At 34.7% G+C, this 15979-nt stretch overlaps 2 protein-coding genes and 1 long non-coding RNA gene across 5 annotated transcripts; 1 reads left to right on the forward strand and 2 right to left on the reverse strand.

Moving 5' to 3' along the window:
- Positions 1–361: 361 nt before the first annotated feature.
- On the reverse strand, positions 362–1589 carry LOC114410778. Its single transcript, XM_028374707.1, has 5 exons — positions 1555–1589; positions 1347–1461; positions 965–1246; positions 623–760; positions 362–538 (listed from the first exon to the last, which is right to left on the reverse strand). The coding sequence occupies exons 1-5, from the start codon at positions 1587–1589 to the stop codon at positions 362–364; spliced, it is 747 nt and encodes a 248-aa protein (XP_028230508.1).
- A 2302-nt stretch (positions 1590–3891) lies between these two features.
- Positions 3892–7771, reverse strand: LOC114409643. 3 transcript variants are annotated; one of them, XR_003666158.1, is made up of 4 exons: positions 6317–7771; positions 6124–6170; positions 5537–5649; positions 3892–4256 (listed from the first exon to the last, which is right to left on the reverse strand). It is a non-coding gene; the product is annotated as an uncharacterized LOC114409643 (long non-coding RNA). The 3 variants fall into 3 exon arrangements; XR_003666157.1 differs by lacking the exon at positions 3892–4256 and having other exon boundaries at positions 5450–5652; positions 6317–7769; XR_003666156.1 differs by lacking the exon at positions 3892–4256 and having other exon boundaries at positions 5450–5649; positions 6317–7764.
- Positions 7772–10296: 2525 nt separating this feature from the next.
- Positions 10297–11938, forward strand: LOC114408169 (pentatricopeptide repeat-containing protein At1g18485-like). The gene has a single exon (XM_028371261.1). The coding sequence runs from the start codon at positions 10521–10523 to the stop codon at positions 11310–11312; it is 792 nt and encodes a 263-aa protein (XP_028227062.1). The 5' UTR covers positions 10297–10520; the 3' UTR covers positions 11313–11938.
- The last annotated feature ends 4041 nt before the right edge of the window (positions 11939–15979 follow it).

Below are 15979 nucleotides of genomic sequence, written 5' to 3' on the forward strand. Positions count from 1 at the left end.
ATTGGTCAACATAAAGAGAAATGAATCAGTGAACAAACCCTTTTGTTGTGTATGTGACCATTCTATTCCAAATAATAATAATAATAATAATACTAATAATTCTATTTTTAATTTGAAGTCAAACATGTAACAACTTTTCTTTCACATAAACGATTAAACATGATCGTGCTAAAAATTACGTTAAGTTAGATAAATTTTAGATCAATAATAAAAAAAAATATTTAACCAAGCTTAAACTTAAAAGGAAGACACACACAACTAGAATAAACATCAAATAAAAGTTATAACCAAAATAATGTAACAAATACAAAATGTTAGGGAAAAAAAATATTTTCAAATACAAGACAATTATAAACATCATCTACGACTGATCCGTGCACCGTCTTCGTTGCGCCCTAACATAAACACTTCCATCTGTTGTGACACCCCTAGCGATCATGATGCAGTCTTCCATAACCTCATGTATCTCTGTGCCTACAGTGACTATCCTTAGGTTGAGTAAACGCTCCAACCTTTCTGCAATCGCTTGGCACGCATCCTATCACATTCAAAAAAAATCATATACAATTACAGTAACTGAAATAAATAACATTTAATAAAACATTAAAGCAAGTCATCTTACCACTGCATGTCTAGGTTGCTCCACATCAGAAGGTGCATGTGAAGGTCCAGCTTCTGGTGTCGTAGGGACCACAGGGATATTTGGCTCCACATATGTGTCATGGTGTGGGATAGGTGGATGTCTGGGCGGATCAACTGCCTGTGTCGGTGTGATGAACGAATGAGAGATCCTGAAGAACCAATCCATGTAATCTGGTACATACTGGCCAAGCATAAGACAAATTTGTCCCCCTGCTGCTAGATGGTCCGAGTAATGCATCCACCTGTTGTCAATATCTTCAAATGACAAACTGGCACCCGTAAGTAGTGGAGGAATGGTCTGAATGTATCCAAATTGTCACACCATCCTCTCTGGTCGATGTGTGACCACAACAGGGTCCCATCTAAGCTCACCCTGAAAGCATGAAATGAGGTCAAACGCCCTAACTCCTCGATGCTCACCATAAGGCATCCAACATACATCAAGGATCATCAGTGCATCTATACGTGTCTGGTACGTCGAAGCTGGGAATCCCTTCGAATAAGCCTTCGTAGTAAGCCACCAGCAGGCACGTGGTGACATCTCATCATACTCTGGATCAATCACGCTCTCATGAACAGTGGGAAAATGCTCATATATCCAACACTACACACATTACATCAACATAAAAGAAATGCCAAATAAACATATTTAAAACATATTTAAATCATAATCCAATTTAACATATTAAAAACATAAAATTTACCTGTAATAAAGTGATGTAACCAGCAAGCTGTCGACCGCTGCTTTTACAAGCATCATTCAAATGATCATACGTATGCACTAGGGCGACAACTCCCCATGCATAGCTTCCACTCTGACTGAAGTCTCAAAAAGCGTCTAAAAATACTACATGAACATGTGTTGCACTCTTGTTAGCAAAAAGAGTACAACCTAACAAGTGTAGGAGATACGCATGAGCTACAACAATCCAAAATTCATTGAACATTGCTTGCAGTATTGATGATTCCGTTTTCTTTATTTATTAAAAATTATTATTAATGAAAATATGTTTTCAATTATTTTCGAAGTAAAAAACTTAAACAACAAATAAATATAGTTTCTAAATTTTAAAGATAAGAAAGCACGCTATCAAATAGTTCTTCATTTTATTTTTCATTTAAGTTTTTTAAGATAGAAAGCTAGCAGGATCTTTCAATCTTGACTCGCAGTGGTTTGTTTAAGAAAAATGTTACTCCCATCTTTTTTAGAAGAAACAAATCACTCTATTGTTTTGGTCTGTTATAAGAAATATGAATCTCCTTTAATATGTATTAATTACTATTTTTTTATGTCCATAATTTATTGTGAAAGATGCACATTCATTCTCCACGTAGGTGGATACATTTATTGATCTATTAATCATACAAGCACAATGGTGAAAAAAAATTCATCGCTTATATTATGTGTACTGTTATTAAATATTACCACTAATTTATATGAGTATTTTTTAAATAAAATATAAATTCATGATATTATTTATTAAATTAACTAACTTATCTACTTTTATTGATCTTGATGAATTAGTCATTTCTTTTATAGAAACAAGATGGAGTATCATATATCAATATCTTCTTTTAAACACACTTATTAATATTATTGGACAAGTTTTATGCATGATTTATGGTGGACAACTTTTAAATACTATTAGATTCATCTCATCCATACCAAGACCGACCACGGACCTCGTAACAGGAGGATGACCCAGGACATATAGGGAACCCCCAAAAAAATTAAAAATAACTCTATCTCCATTGTTATCTAAACCTTTATCATCCCTTCTCTTTTATTTCCTTTCCTCTTTTGTCAATTGAAGGTATTAAAATTTAGTAAATTTTAGCATGCCTTTTGTATTTTAATGGATACGACCACTTTTTTCTTTTTTTACAAATAAGTCGATAAATAATAAATAAAACTTGTAATTGTAACCTTATAGGTGTTAACACCCAAAATTTTGCTGTAAAATTCAACTGTTGAGGATTCAGCCGAACGACTGTCGGCTAAGGTGGAATTTTGCTAAATTTTATGTCAAATGAATGAGGTGAAAGATAGAATTTGGTTAAATACAAAATTGATGACTTATTAATATTATCCAAATAAGAAGATTAGTAAAACATGGACAAGGTCAATAGACTATCTACAGTGTTAGCTAAATGGCAAAATTCAACTAATATTAATGTTAGTTGAATGAGAAGGAGGTCAATTCATTTGAATATACAATTGACTAATCTTCAATGTTTGTTGGACATGAATGTTAGCTGAACATGGATAAGATCAATACGGTTACCTACAATGTTAGTCGAATTGGTAGAATTTAACTAATGTTAAGGTTAGTTGAATGAGTAGAAGATCAATTCAACTATGTTCAATATTAGCTAAGTAGGAGATTCGAGTAACTTTAGTGTTAGTGGGTCATTTTGGCTACTTATAATGTTAGATGAATGAAAAATTCAACTCACTTTAAGAGTTAGAAAATTAGTTGAATTAAGTCATATTTAATTTAATAAAGATAAGATGATATTTTTCACGATTGTCGAATAGTCAAATGGCTTGTAGTAGTTAAAACTAATTAATGATAGTGCTCCCTAAAAAATAGGAAGCGATTGTCATCTTCAATGTTTCAAATAACTCGTCAATTGGCTTGTGGAAAGAGGAAAACATGTTAGATTTCAGGAGCAGTTGCCAGAAGATCAATTGTCACAGGATTAGTCAAGATCAACTGCTACTTGTTGAGTTCGATTGCCAGAATTAGCCGGATCAGTGTAAAATTAGTCGAATGATCCTCAAATCTAATTGTATAACTCCCAAATCACGTTCTAAGAAGTTAAGTAAAAAAATAATGATTCAATAAGAGATTTGAGTTTTTAGCCAATAAATAGATCATGTATTTCAAATTTTAGAAACACACACAATCCAAAACCCAAGTCTATTTTAGACTGTACTTACTTTATCACTTTTTTTACGATTTCTTTCATTTATTGCTTTCCTTTAAAGTTTTCCTTTACCATCTTTCCTTTGCTAGTTTCATTTATAGCCTTTCAGCCATTACCTTTCACTCAAAATCCTATATTCTCCCTTTCTTTTTGGTTCACCTACACCGAACGCTTTTTGAAGTAGTCTTGAAATCTATAGTCAAGAAATAAATTCCCCTTCTTGGCACAAATTGTCATCATTATTTTGCGATCTTATCAAAATAAGATTGGTCGAAATATATTTTTGTTAACTTTACATTTTTATCCCACAACAATAAGTAATATATAATAGATTATATGATTTATTGATAAGGATCCTGTTATTATTTAATTGTTAGATGACCTTTTTTTGTTATCTATTAATTTATGCTTTATACTTTATATTTTTCATGTTTAGTACCGGAACAATAACCTGTTCTCTACTGACTTCGTTGAATTGGTGAAAAGGCATATTCCTCCGCAATATGGTTTACTGAGCCTCATTCCCATCGCCCAAACACGGACGGAGGGCAAATCATGACCAACCCGTGAATCGGAAGCGCTCCAAGGTTTTACACACACAAACACAACGGTAACAGTCTTGGTTGATGACTTGATGCTGCTTCTATTCAACAGGGCTTGCTCATCATCAAACACTGACGGATCTAGGACCCAGGAGGATCAGTGGGAGCAATTTGTTTAGAAAAATTAATCTAATAATATAAAAGAGGGAAAAAGACATAAAGAGTTCAAACACATAAAAATAAAAGGTGTAAATATAAAATTTTAAAATATATACTTGTAATTGTATTAAAATAAGTATATATATTTATCCTCAGGTGAGAATAAGTCAGATTCAAACATATAAAATTTCAAGATAAATACACGTGATTTTATTAAAATAAGGGAATACATTTACCCTCTCATATACATATAGGTCCGCTCCTGTATTCAAAGTTCAAACACCACTTCATTTACCCAACCAGAGTTGCAACTTGCATTGCAAAGATGATGGCAATCTTGTGTTATGTGAGTTGCAAGGAACCATTCTCTAGTAAAGTTTTGATTTCCCAATTGACACTACTTCCTTATTAACCTCTAATAAGATACACAAAACTAGTGTCTTCATGAAGCTAGAGTAACCACTCATCCGGTTTCTATAATTTGTTGTTCGAGGATGCCAACGTTCATAGTTACTAAGTTGGGATGTTGGCAGGTCCTATGATGGTCCTGATGTTTCAAGATCTTACTGGCCAAAGCCTTAGTTACTAAGTTGGGATGTTGGCAGGTCCTATTTCAATAGTTGTAGAATTGATGTTTTGAATTCTCTTGGGCATTTTAACTCATCACATAACTTCACTTTTTGTTAAATCTGATTATGGCACGGTGCCGCAGAGAAAGTTGAAATTGGATTGTGATGGTAAAGTCCGAGTGTATAGTCTAAATAGTGTTATAGAAAAATGGTATGTTTTGTTGCAAGCAATTTCTAATGGTTGCTTAGTTCATGGGTTTTGTGGAGCCTACAGAAAATGTGGCTATCATGCTAGGAGTGAAAAAAAATGTTTGTTTTCCAGCGTATAGATTTTTTTTGTTGAACTTCCAGGGTATAGATTGAACAACACAGATTAATCATGGGTGAGATTGCCTAAAAGTAATAGTTTCTCTGTCAAAGAACCTGCAATTGAAACTGTATATGATCATGTTTGTTCAGTTGAACTTTAAAAAACTTACATCAAAACCCATGATGCACTTGGAGCTTTTGAAATGCTTTACATTTTTGTGGTTTGGTGCTTCCTAATAAGAGTACTACTTGCATTTGAAGGCATAAGGAGCACTAAAAGTCCAAAACGGCAGAACCAAATCAAAAAGTGTGTGTTCTCTTTTCACACATTCAATTTAACATTTAGGTGCAAGAAAATTGAGTATTGTATCAAATAGAACTTACTTTATCAACAAAAGAAGAAATAAATCAAAGCTGACAGTATCTTTCTGTCTTCATGTTTCAGATTTAAACAAAGATCAAGCAGGTCAAACACCTCGATTTCAACAACCAGGATCCTGCTATCCAAAACAAAAAAAATATATTAGCCACAGATATAAAACATATAGGTACTTACAGTGAGTTGAAGAACAAGTATTGCATTCTAGGATCATGGTGGCCAATTTATATTCAAAATCCAGCATCCCAAAATTACTTTGGAACTTTCTGGGGTGTTCTTTTTTGTGTTTTTCATTATAAAATTCAGTAATTAACTACAAAATGTCACCTTGTTTTCGTTGTGTTTCTTGTATTCAAGTTTAGTAAGGAAATGGTGAAAATTAAGAATTAAAATGAAAACAAGATAGCATTTCAGAATTATAAACGAAAACACATAAACTGAAAATGATAATTGAAAAGTATCCCTTCTTAAAATGTGGATTAAAACTAAGAAATAACTGAAAAGAAAATAGGAACTTTATTAAGTCCCCTGTTCCCATGTCTGAATCATGTAGATTGCAGATCATAGAGATAGTATGCTTATAAGAGAATACCTGTGGTTGGGCGAGAAAATCCCACACTTATTTTTAGTAGGGCGAGGCTACAAGTTCGTTGATTCATCATGAACACAAACAAACCACCAATGGAGTTAGGTCTAATGAAAGGAGTTAGTTCCACAACATGAAAAATCAACATCTGAAAATCCTAAAAAAAAAAAAGACACCCACATTCATTGTTGGATCATACCTCAAGTTAAATTGTTTCTGAAGAGGATATCTGTGGAAAAAAATAGATGAACAGTCAAAGTGACAAATGAGGTCTGATTGGACATACTGACAACCATTCAAATGCTTTCAAATGACAAAAGGTTTTCTAGTATTCGCCACATCTTTGACACTGACGGGACGTACCCTTACTCCCAAAAATTTCTATACCATAATGTGGCTTGTTTATGGCATCCTTCCGAATTCTGAAGGAGATGAAGTACGTACAGTCAGCGTCAACGATGCGGCGACCACTAGAAAAAGTTATATGGTAGTAGTGCTGTGTGCAGCTTGCTGGAGGAGGAAGGAAAGAATGGGTAATTAAAGAGTATGTATGATTGGTGATTTTTGTGTTGTGTTGTCACTTGTTGGGTAATCACTGTTGTGTGAAAAAGTTTGAATAAGAAAGTTTGTGGGGAGCGATGGCTTAGTAATTGATCACTGATCCGCGGATTTTGTGGCGTAACAAATGAAGCCCACGCCGCTCTTTATACCAAACCAAGACAAACATATATAGTTGAGAATCGAGATCCTTCAATGTCAGAAGCACTATTAATTTTTTTTAACTTAAAATACATTTTTTTCTGATATACATTATCGTGCAGATCGTCTTCTTTTTAGACTCAGATTCTCTAAAATAAAATAGAACAAAATGTGATAAAGTAACCAAATTATTCATTAATATAGCACTTAAATTATAAACCTAACGACACCAAATCTATTCCTTATTATATTTGTATTTATATTTTATTTCATTTCATTTATCTTATTAATCTATTATCACGGGCTTGTTCAGTCCAAATTTACAATTCAGGTCAAATACACGGAATCTTCTCCCAAAAATTAAGCGTATTCATCTCATAAATAAATTATTATTGAGCCTAAAATTAGTGCATTAATCCCGCAACCGAATCATATATATATATCCATGTATCTCAAGTCAAAGCTTAACAGTAAACAGTAACATAGGTTAACAAAACGATTGATATTCAAATAGTGCAAACAACCCTTCCTAACCTTAATAACTACACTTTTCAGAACATCTGCATGGTACCAGAATGCAATGCAATTGACTTGAATGTAATGCAATGCAACAAGTACTGGAATTTTTACCTCCAAAACTTGTTATATCATTTAACCAACGTTGGAAAAAATGGCCCATTGACTTTTATGTCATATTTCATTGAAGAGGGTAAATAATAATAATAATAATAATAATTAAAGAAAGCAAGCATTAACAAGACCACAATAACAAGTTAGCGGTACAGATTCTAAGAAGAAAAAATGACGGTTAAATAACATTTTTAGTCTTTTATCTTTTTTTTTTCATTTTGGTCATTTAGGATTTTAAAATGGTTCAGTTTGGTCGATCCAATAGTCAGTCGTTACTAATTTTAATATAATGGCAGCTACAATTGTCACAAAACAATGTTTGAACAAAAAAGAAATTAACTAACCTTCCAGTGTCTTTGTCGATTACCATCGTCACTCGGTCACTTTGGATGTCTCTCTTCTCTATTCGTAGAATCGTCGAATAGTGGTGAACCCCTCTCCCTTCCCTCTCCAGATAGAAACACCATCCTTAACAATTGTTGTTTGGTTCTGTCTAATTGTCTTGCATCCACCCTGGTTCTGTTGCATGTGATGGGCTTGGAGTTATGTCCTTGGAGAAAATCATGTGTCTTCAATGAGGCACTCTCGCCTCCCAACACTCCCGAGAGGACCCAGGTTTTGAGGAATTAGGTTTTCGTAAAATGTTGGGGAAACACTTGTCTAATAATCTAATTGGAGTGTTCCAAGTAGAAAAGGGGTTGCTAAACCACAACAAGTGAATGCCCCAAGTGGCATTTCTCATTGAAGGGACTCAAATTTGTTTTTGTTTGCATCATTTTTCTTTCCCCTCTTTTCGTGCTTAATGCTTAATAGTTTTGCTATTTCATAACGGCCAAGTTTGAAATGAGAAGTTGTCTTGTTAGGAGATATAACTTTGTTGTGATGTTATGATCCAGGTTTCATTTGCTTGCTGACTTTGATGATGGTAAGTGAAGCTGTTGAAAACGCCTGGCAAGTTCTAATGTGTGTATAGCAATTTCTGTCAATTTTAACAGTCAGCAAATTATTTATACGGGTTTAAAATTAAAAACAATTATTGAAATTTATAAAACGTTAGAAAAACGGTAACTTCAATTTTTTTTAACGGTGAAATTAGCATTTGTAACAAAAAAATCAAACTGAACCATTTTAAAAACATAAAGGACTGAAATAAACCACTTGAAAGGACCAAATGGGTCATTTAATAAAACAAATAATAAGGTAAATGAAATGAAATAAATATAGGTATTATAAGAAATGAATTTGGTGTAGTGAGATCCATAATTGAAGTGTTATATTAACTAAATGATTACTTTACCACATACTTCACCATTTTACTTTAGAGGATCTCTACTCTTTTTTATCTAGTTTTTTCAATAAATTTACTACCCTTCCAGGCTTTAAATTGGAGTTGCGATTGCAATTTTGATGCATTTTTGTGTTGCAGAAAATTGTAGACAAAAGAGTTTGGTATAGCCACAATTGCGGTCACGGGACACTTCCAAAACTTTGACGTTGTGACAGAAATCGTAGTTGCAAATTGTTTTTTAACATTTTGCTCCCTTCCCTTTAACAAAATAGCCTCAACCAAACCATTTTGAAATCGTGTCTGCCAGGAATTTTATCTCTCTAATCTGAGAAAAATTCACTTCTAGTTATTAATCTCGGTAAACAATCTCTTTTCATAGTATATGATTTTGACTATTTGCGGTTTGTAATTGTTGAAATAGAAAATATAATCAAATTCAATAGCAACTTGAAAAAGATGGATAAAAAATGTTGTTCAATGGATTCGGGTCAAATCTGGTTCAAAGGCGGAGAAACAATCTAAATCTATGGACATCAGACTGAACTGAACAGATAAGCACGATGGTGATGACAACACAATGACAGTGGTGCAATTATAATGAGTCCAACACTCAAGTCAGTGTTTGGGAGAGGTGAAGAACAAATAATAAAAGTTAGAACTGTTTCATGCTTGACTATGACTTATATACTAGATTTTAGGAGGGAAAATCAATTAGGCGGTAACAGCACGTAGCTTGAGTGACCTAGGTACAAGTCGTGTTTTATGCGCGCCCCCTTGTCGGGACAGGTGGCTTGGAGGTTCTCGGTTTGAGTAGACCGAGAATCTTTGAGGTCAAAATGCTACTCTAGAATAGTTGCTCCCAAGTTGACTAGTTCTTTCAAGAAATTGAACTTTGATGATTATGTATCATTAAAACATCTTTGGGTTAGATAAGAGCATTTTCAATGAAAGGTGCTTCCATGATTTTTTAGGCTAAGAAACGGTTTCGTGTGAGTTTTTCTACATTAGATCATAGTGACGTGGCAAAGTGAGTTCCTTCATTGCTAAGAATAGTTTCTTATATAAGAAACTCTAATGTTTGTATTTCTTGCGATTTCTTACGATTTCTTGCTAATAATAATTTTTTTTATAAATGATATGACACTGCAGAGACCACAAAAAGATGATTAAGAAACCCATAATAATTTCTTACATTGGAGATGCTCTTATCCCACATCCCACACATGATCCTTTTGCAGTTTCAAATTGAAAGTAGTCCATATGGAATTACTTCAAGGAATTTTCCAGGCATAAAGATATCATGCCAAAACATGATTGCCCCCAAATCTTGAGCTAGATGGTGTTAAGAAACTACTCCAAATCAGTTGCATGTGTGACATGTGTCACATTTTTAAAGTGTCCTTTCATCTCTTCATCTATTTGGCGATTGTCGATGGGCTCGAGGTAATTACTCATAATTTGAAATTCAAAATTGTGTATGCCCACGTGACATGAGTATATTTATACCTCTTCCCCCCACTTTATTTTTTACGAAACTTTCTATCTTCTTCCAAAAACCTCTTCTACTTTTTGGTCTGCGATTTCTCCTCCTGCTTTGGTGTCGTTGCTCGTAGTCTGTCTCCATTTCAATGCTGACTCTTCAAATGCTTTTTGCTTCTACAACCTCTTACTACAAAGGTACTATCTTTTTTCCAATTTTCCTTTCAATAACTTCAAATAATACAATATAATAACGAGATTAAATGTGGATGCATTGCGGCTGGGGAAAGAAGTTCACTCCTTTGCAATGAAACCTCGTCTTTCTGAGGATAACTTTGTTACTTGTGCATTAAAAGACATGTATGCTAAATGTGGATGCTTGGAACAATCTCGGAACATTTTTGACAGGGTAAATGAGAAGGATGAAGCAGTATGGAATGTTATAATTGCAGGATATGGTATCCATGGACATGTGCTGAAGGCTATTGAGCTGTTTGGATTAATGCAAAATAAAGGATGCAGACCGGATTCTTTTACATTTCTGGGAGTGCTAATTGCCTGTAACCATGCTGGCTTAGTAACAGAAGGATTAAAATATCTTGGTCAAATGCAGAGTTTGTATGGCGTAAAGCCAAAGTTAGAGCATTATGCTTGTGTGGTGGATATGCTTGGTCGAGCAGGGCAACTGAATGAAGCTTTAAAGCTTGTAAATGAGATGCCAGATGAGCCAGATTCAGGGATATGGAGTTCATTGCTCAGTTCCTGTAGGAACTACGGGGATTTGGAAATTGGAGAGGAAGTTTCCAGAAAGTTATTAGAGTTGGAACCAAATAAAGCAGAAAATTATGTATTGCTATCAAACTTGTATGCTGGATTAGGAAAGTGGGATGAGGTGAGAAAGGTACGGCAGAGAATGAAGGAGAATGGCCTATATAAAGATGCAGGCTGCAGTTGGATTGAAATAGGAGGAAAGGTTTATAGATTTCTTGTTAGTGATGGATCACTTTCGGAATCAAAAAAGATTCAGCAGACTTGGATTAAATTGGAGAAAAAAAAAGCAAAATTGGATATAAACCCGACACAAGTTGTGTGCTCATGAACTGGAAGAAGAGTAAAAGATTAAGATGCTGAAGAGCCATAACGAGAAGCTTGCAATTTCTTTTGGTCCATTAAATACGCCTAAAGGTACAACGTTCAGGGTTTGCAAAAATCTACGCATATGCGTAGACTGTCACAATGCAATTAAATTTGTATCAAAGGTTGTTAAAAGGGATATTATTGTAAGGGACAACAAGCGCTTTCATCATTTCAAAAACGGTTTGTGTACCTGTGGAGATTTCTGGTAGTTGGGGGACTGTCAGTTTTTAATGATTATTTTCAATGAGTGAAGGACTCCATTAAAGATCAATGGAGTTGTGGAGAACTGCTTCTGCTTATCCTCCACGTTATATAGATATGTGAAATCCAATTCTTTCCGAATTATACTTTGCAATTGCGTTGTTACTGACAGAAAAGATGAGCCATGCAGAATTTATCCTTAGTCTCTGACTTGTAAATAATTAATTAATTACCCTCAGTGTGAACTTGGGTGAATATTTTTCACTGTAAATGACAAGCGATTGCATAGCATACTATGAAAAAATAATGTGATATATATGTTGAAGAGGACTACCATTGAAGAAAAAAGAACAATTCAAGAATTTCAAATGCAGATGCATAGCTCATTGCAGTCGGATTAGGAGTACATTTTGTATTTATACTGAGAAAATAAATATTTCTGAGGAAGGAGGTAGAGTTCTAATATTTTCTTTAGAGGCTGTTACCAGTTTTAGATATTTCTGTAGAGAGATTTCAATGGAAGTAATCATACTTCAAGAGAATTCATCCTTACAAATATTTATTAAAGAATTCTGATGATGGTAAACTTCTTTTTCAGTACTCTTTCCTTACACCCCATTATACTTTTTTTTTCCCATCATATCATCTATTGCATATTCATTGCTTTTTCTTTGTATAACTCTCATTTCTATGGATATATACACTCTTAGTGTCAAATGAAAATTTTCCTTTATTCAACTATAAGGAGGATTTATTTTCAACATTCAAAGTAAGTTTCGCGACAAAGGTTTTATTTAATACTCCATCCAGTCTTTTATAAAACATAAACGAGATCATTTTTTTTTATACTTGATTATAAGAAACAAAGACTCACTTTTGTATAAATTATTAATAATCTATTATACCTTGTAAAAGCTAGTAATGGATGTTCACTCATTCTCTATGGAAATGGATGCATTATTGGTCTATTAACTGAATAAATCATACTCATTGATAGAAAAATTTGGGCGTGTTCATGGTAGAGAATCCCCTCGTCAAAGACACTTAAAGTTTGGTTTGAACTTTAGAGTCTAGTGAATTCTATAATGTGTGACCAAATGTGAATAAAATTAGTGTTAACTAGATTGGCATAAAGGAGTTATAAGGTTGGTTTGATAATGGAAAAAAGAAGGAAACAGTTTAAAATTTCTTTCACTAATAAAAACTAATAAACTAACAATTAATATTTATGGATAAGAAAAAACTAGATTTGCATAAAGGAACTAAAATCCATTATGTTGGGTGTGAAAGGCCCAAGGCCCAGGACTCCTTGTAATCTAGAACTTCTCCCAACCATTAATGCTTTAGGGTTGATCAGTTGTCTCTTCCCCTTTGTTTGGTTAGAGAAGATAAAAAACGAGCAAAAATTTTCAAAAACTAATGATTCTCATACCTTTACCTCTCTACTTTAATTGAAATATTTTTCTTTTTGTCTCTTCTCTTCCATTCTCTTCTACAAAACCAAACTCTCACCCTTTAAGCGTAGATCTGTCCTGGGCTCCTGGCTGTTACTTCCTGCACCCCACAAATTGCTTTGTGCGTCTTTTTGGATTTTTTTTTACCTTTCATATTTGCCATTTTGGAAGCCGAAAGGTGTAACCAATCCGAACTTCAATTTTACATTCTGGTCAATCCGGAAGCCAAAAATGGTGTAAACCGGCCTACTAAAGAGGTTGGGCTTGATGAGGGTCTGCTACTCGATCAATCATGTGGTCTGATTCTCAGCAGAACCGTCCAGGCCAGGGTACAAAAAGTAGTGTAACAAAAACAAGTGAAAAGAAATTATATTGTGGATAAATAAAGCATCCCATACTTGAAGTTCAATATAGTTCTCACAGCTATGGTTTCTTGGATTGCATGATCAGAGATCATTGAAAATATAAATATGTAAAGCTCCCAAGTAAACGTTAGAAAACTCTATGCATACACCTCTATCTCACAATCAACCAGCTAGTGATTGGTTGGACGCTGAAGCAGAAGCAAAAGGCTGGGGTACAAAACCAGTAGGGAAGTGGTGGTTCGGTTCAACATGGCCTAGAGGACCTAACAAATCAGAGTGAAATTAACTTGAAGAGAAGAAACATTGTCTTTGAGTTGTGCATTGTGTTCGAGGATTTGTTGGTTGCATTCCAGCAAGTAAATGATCTTTTCGGAGAGTTGGCGATCCAAAGTCTGAAGATGATCGAGGTGACACTGAAGGGGGTCTCAATTTGTTGCTTTCTCTGCATTCGGGACCTACGAGCAGATTCTCTGTTGAAGAACATCCTCTTCTGCGTTCGGTCTTCGAGGAGAGCATTTGCTTCGTCAGCATTGGTGTTGTTGTTGTTGCTGTTTGATGAGGTGTTTGGACTGTTAGTGTTGTTGGAAAGGTGCAATTTGGAGTAGTATAAAGGAAAAATAGAGTTAAACACTTGAGATGAATCCACATGGGTCAAAATGCGGTCACGGTGTCTCTGGTGGCCTTCAATTGTTTCATTGTTCAGAGTGAAATTCTGGGTACAATGTTGCGGTGTTAAGGTAGCATAATTTGGTGGTCCATGGAGCCTGTTAGCATCATTGCCCTCCATGTTTTTAATTCTCTAAGTTAAGATATGGAACACATAAATAGAGACGAATGGGGATTGAAGGTTTTATAGTGGAGATATTATTTAATGCAAAGAAAGATAGCAAACAAAGGAGATTCTTTTCCTGGCACGTATGTTTGTCGGTTTATTATTAGTTTTTCTACTTAAGTTGGGTGGCGAGGATAATCTTGGTTGTGTATATTTGGAAAGTTAAGAATACGTGAAGATCAAGAATAGTAACAGATAATAGTTAGATAAGCTTTGCATTATACGATGGTCGGGGAATAATTGATATGCAGTGATATTGAAACGAAAGTTGAAGTGGTTTTAGTTGCTGGGAAGGCACTTCTACTGTCTTTTGACTAGCCTGCATCAAATGCGGTTTAATGCATCATAATGGATAGCACCAAAACCAGATTCAGTGGTTCTCCTACACTGACTAGAGCGAAATGAGGCCAAATGTGTAGATGAAAACATATATAAGGGTAGGTTAGTAAAATGCCATATGTAATATTACTTATTACACCGGTGAATAACTTTTAATTATATAATTCTATTTCAAAATTTATCTTTAGATTAAAAGTTCCTATCACAATCATATCTTTTTAATTATATAATTCTATTTCAAAATTTATCTTTAGATTAAAAGTTCCTATCACAATTATATCTATAATTTTTTTTATCTATCCAAAATTATTTGATATCTAATTCATTTAATATATACTTTTAAAATTTTAAAAAATATAAATAATTTTATTATTATTATTATTATATTTTCACAACTTTTGACACTACTCTTGGATTTGATGTTTATAATTGACCAACAAGATCCAATATACTTAGTAGATGGTTGTGTTCCTTAAATATCTTGAATGATCTCTATGCCTCAATAATTAAATGATTTTCGATTAACAATTATACATATCTATGTAGGCAGGTGTGTGTAGCTGTGTCCGTGTGTGTAAATTACAAAAGTCTATTGGGAGAAACACGAGAACATAAACCTAAAAGAAAAAATCTGAAGAGACCCTAAGAGTGTGTTTGGATGAGGAAATTTAAAATTCTAAAGAATTTTAAATTCTGAGAATTTCAAATACTTCAATTTAAATTCCTTCATTTCTAAAATTTTGTGTTTGGATAAAAAATTAGATTTCTTCATTTTTACAATTACAAAAGAAAAAGACATTACTCACTCTTTCTCTTTATCTGTTTCATCGCTGCAAATAGAGATGGCGAAATCGAGCAAAGATCCGATGACGTCGTATCTGGCGATAAAGGCAAAGCAATACTTACACAACCCCATTCACTACGCGATGGCGATTCGCGACCACACAAAGCTTTCCAAAATTATTTCTTCGCTTCCTTAGTCAGGAGCGAGTCAGGGAGAAAATCTCCGTTGTCCTGGACCGCCGCGACGTCTCGTTCCGGGAGACGCCCCTCCACCTCGCTGTCCGCCTCAACGACGTCGCCGCAACGCGCGCCAAAGCCTCTGCTAGCGTCGATATCTCCCTCCACAACGCCGTTGGTTGGAACCCGCTTCAGGAGGCGCTCTGCCTGCGCGCCTCTGACATCATGCAGGTCCTCGTCCAGCTCCACCATTGTGCCGCCTGGGCCAAGTGGTGCCGCCGCCTGCCACGCCTAGTGGTGGCTCTCCGTCGCATGCGTGATTTCTACATGGAGATCTCGTTCCACTTCGAGAGCTTCGTGATTCCCTTCGTCGGAAAGATCGCTCCCTCCGTGATTCAATTTTTTAAAGGGTGTTCATTGGTTTCTTCTGTGGTTTTCGGGAGAAGCTGTTGCAAGAGAGAGAATAGTGAGAGAATGA

This window comes from Glycine soja, chromosome 4 (assembly GCF_004193775.1).
Source record: "Glycine soja cultivar W05 chromosome 4, ASM419377v2, whole genome shotgun sequence".
Classification (NCBI taxonomy): domain Eukaryota; kingdom Viridiplantae; phylum Streptophyta; class Magnoliopsida; order Fabales; family Fabaceae; genus Glycine; species Glycine soja.

Excerpts from the sequence above, each read along its gene's own strand:
- LOC114410778 (XM_028374707.1), bottom strand. The coding sequence starts at position 1,589 with ATGTTCAATGAATTTTGGATTGTTGTAGCTCATGC. Across the intron at positions 1,247-1,346 it reads GTTACATCACTTTATTACAG|TGTTGGATATATGAGCATTT; the intron begins GTAAATTTTATG and ends TAATGTGTGTAG. Across the intron at positions 539-622 it reads AGCAACCTAGACATGCAGTG|GATGCGTGCCAAGCGATTGC; the intron begins GTAAGATGACTT and ends TGAATGTGATAG.
- LOC114408169 (XM_028371261.1), top strand. The coding sequence starts at position 10,521 with ATGAAACCTCGTCTTTCTGAGGATAACTTTGTTACTTGTGCATTAAAA.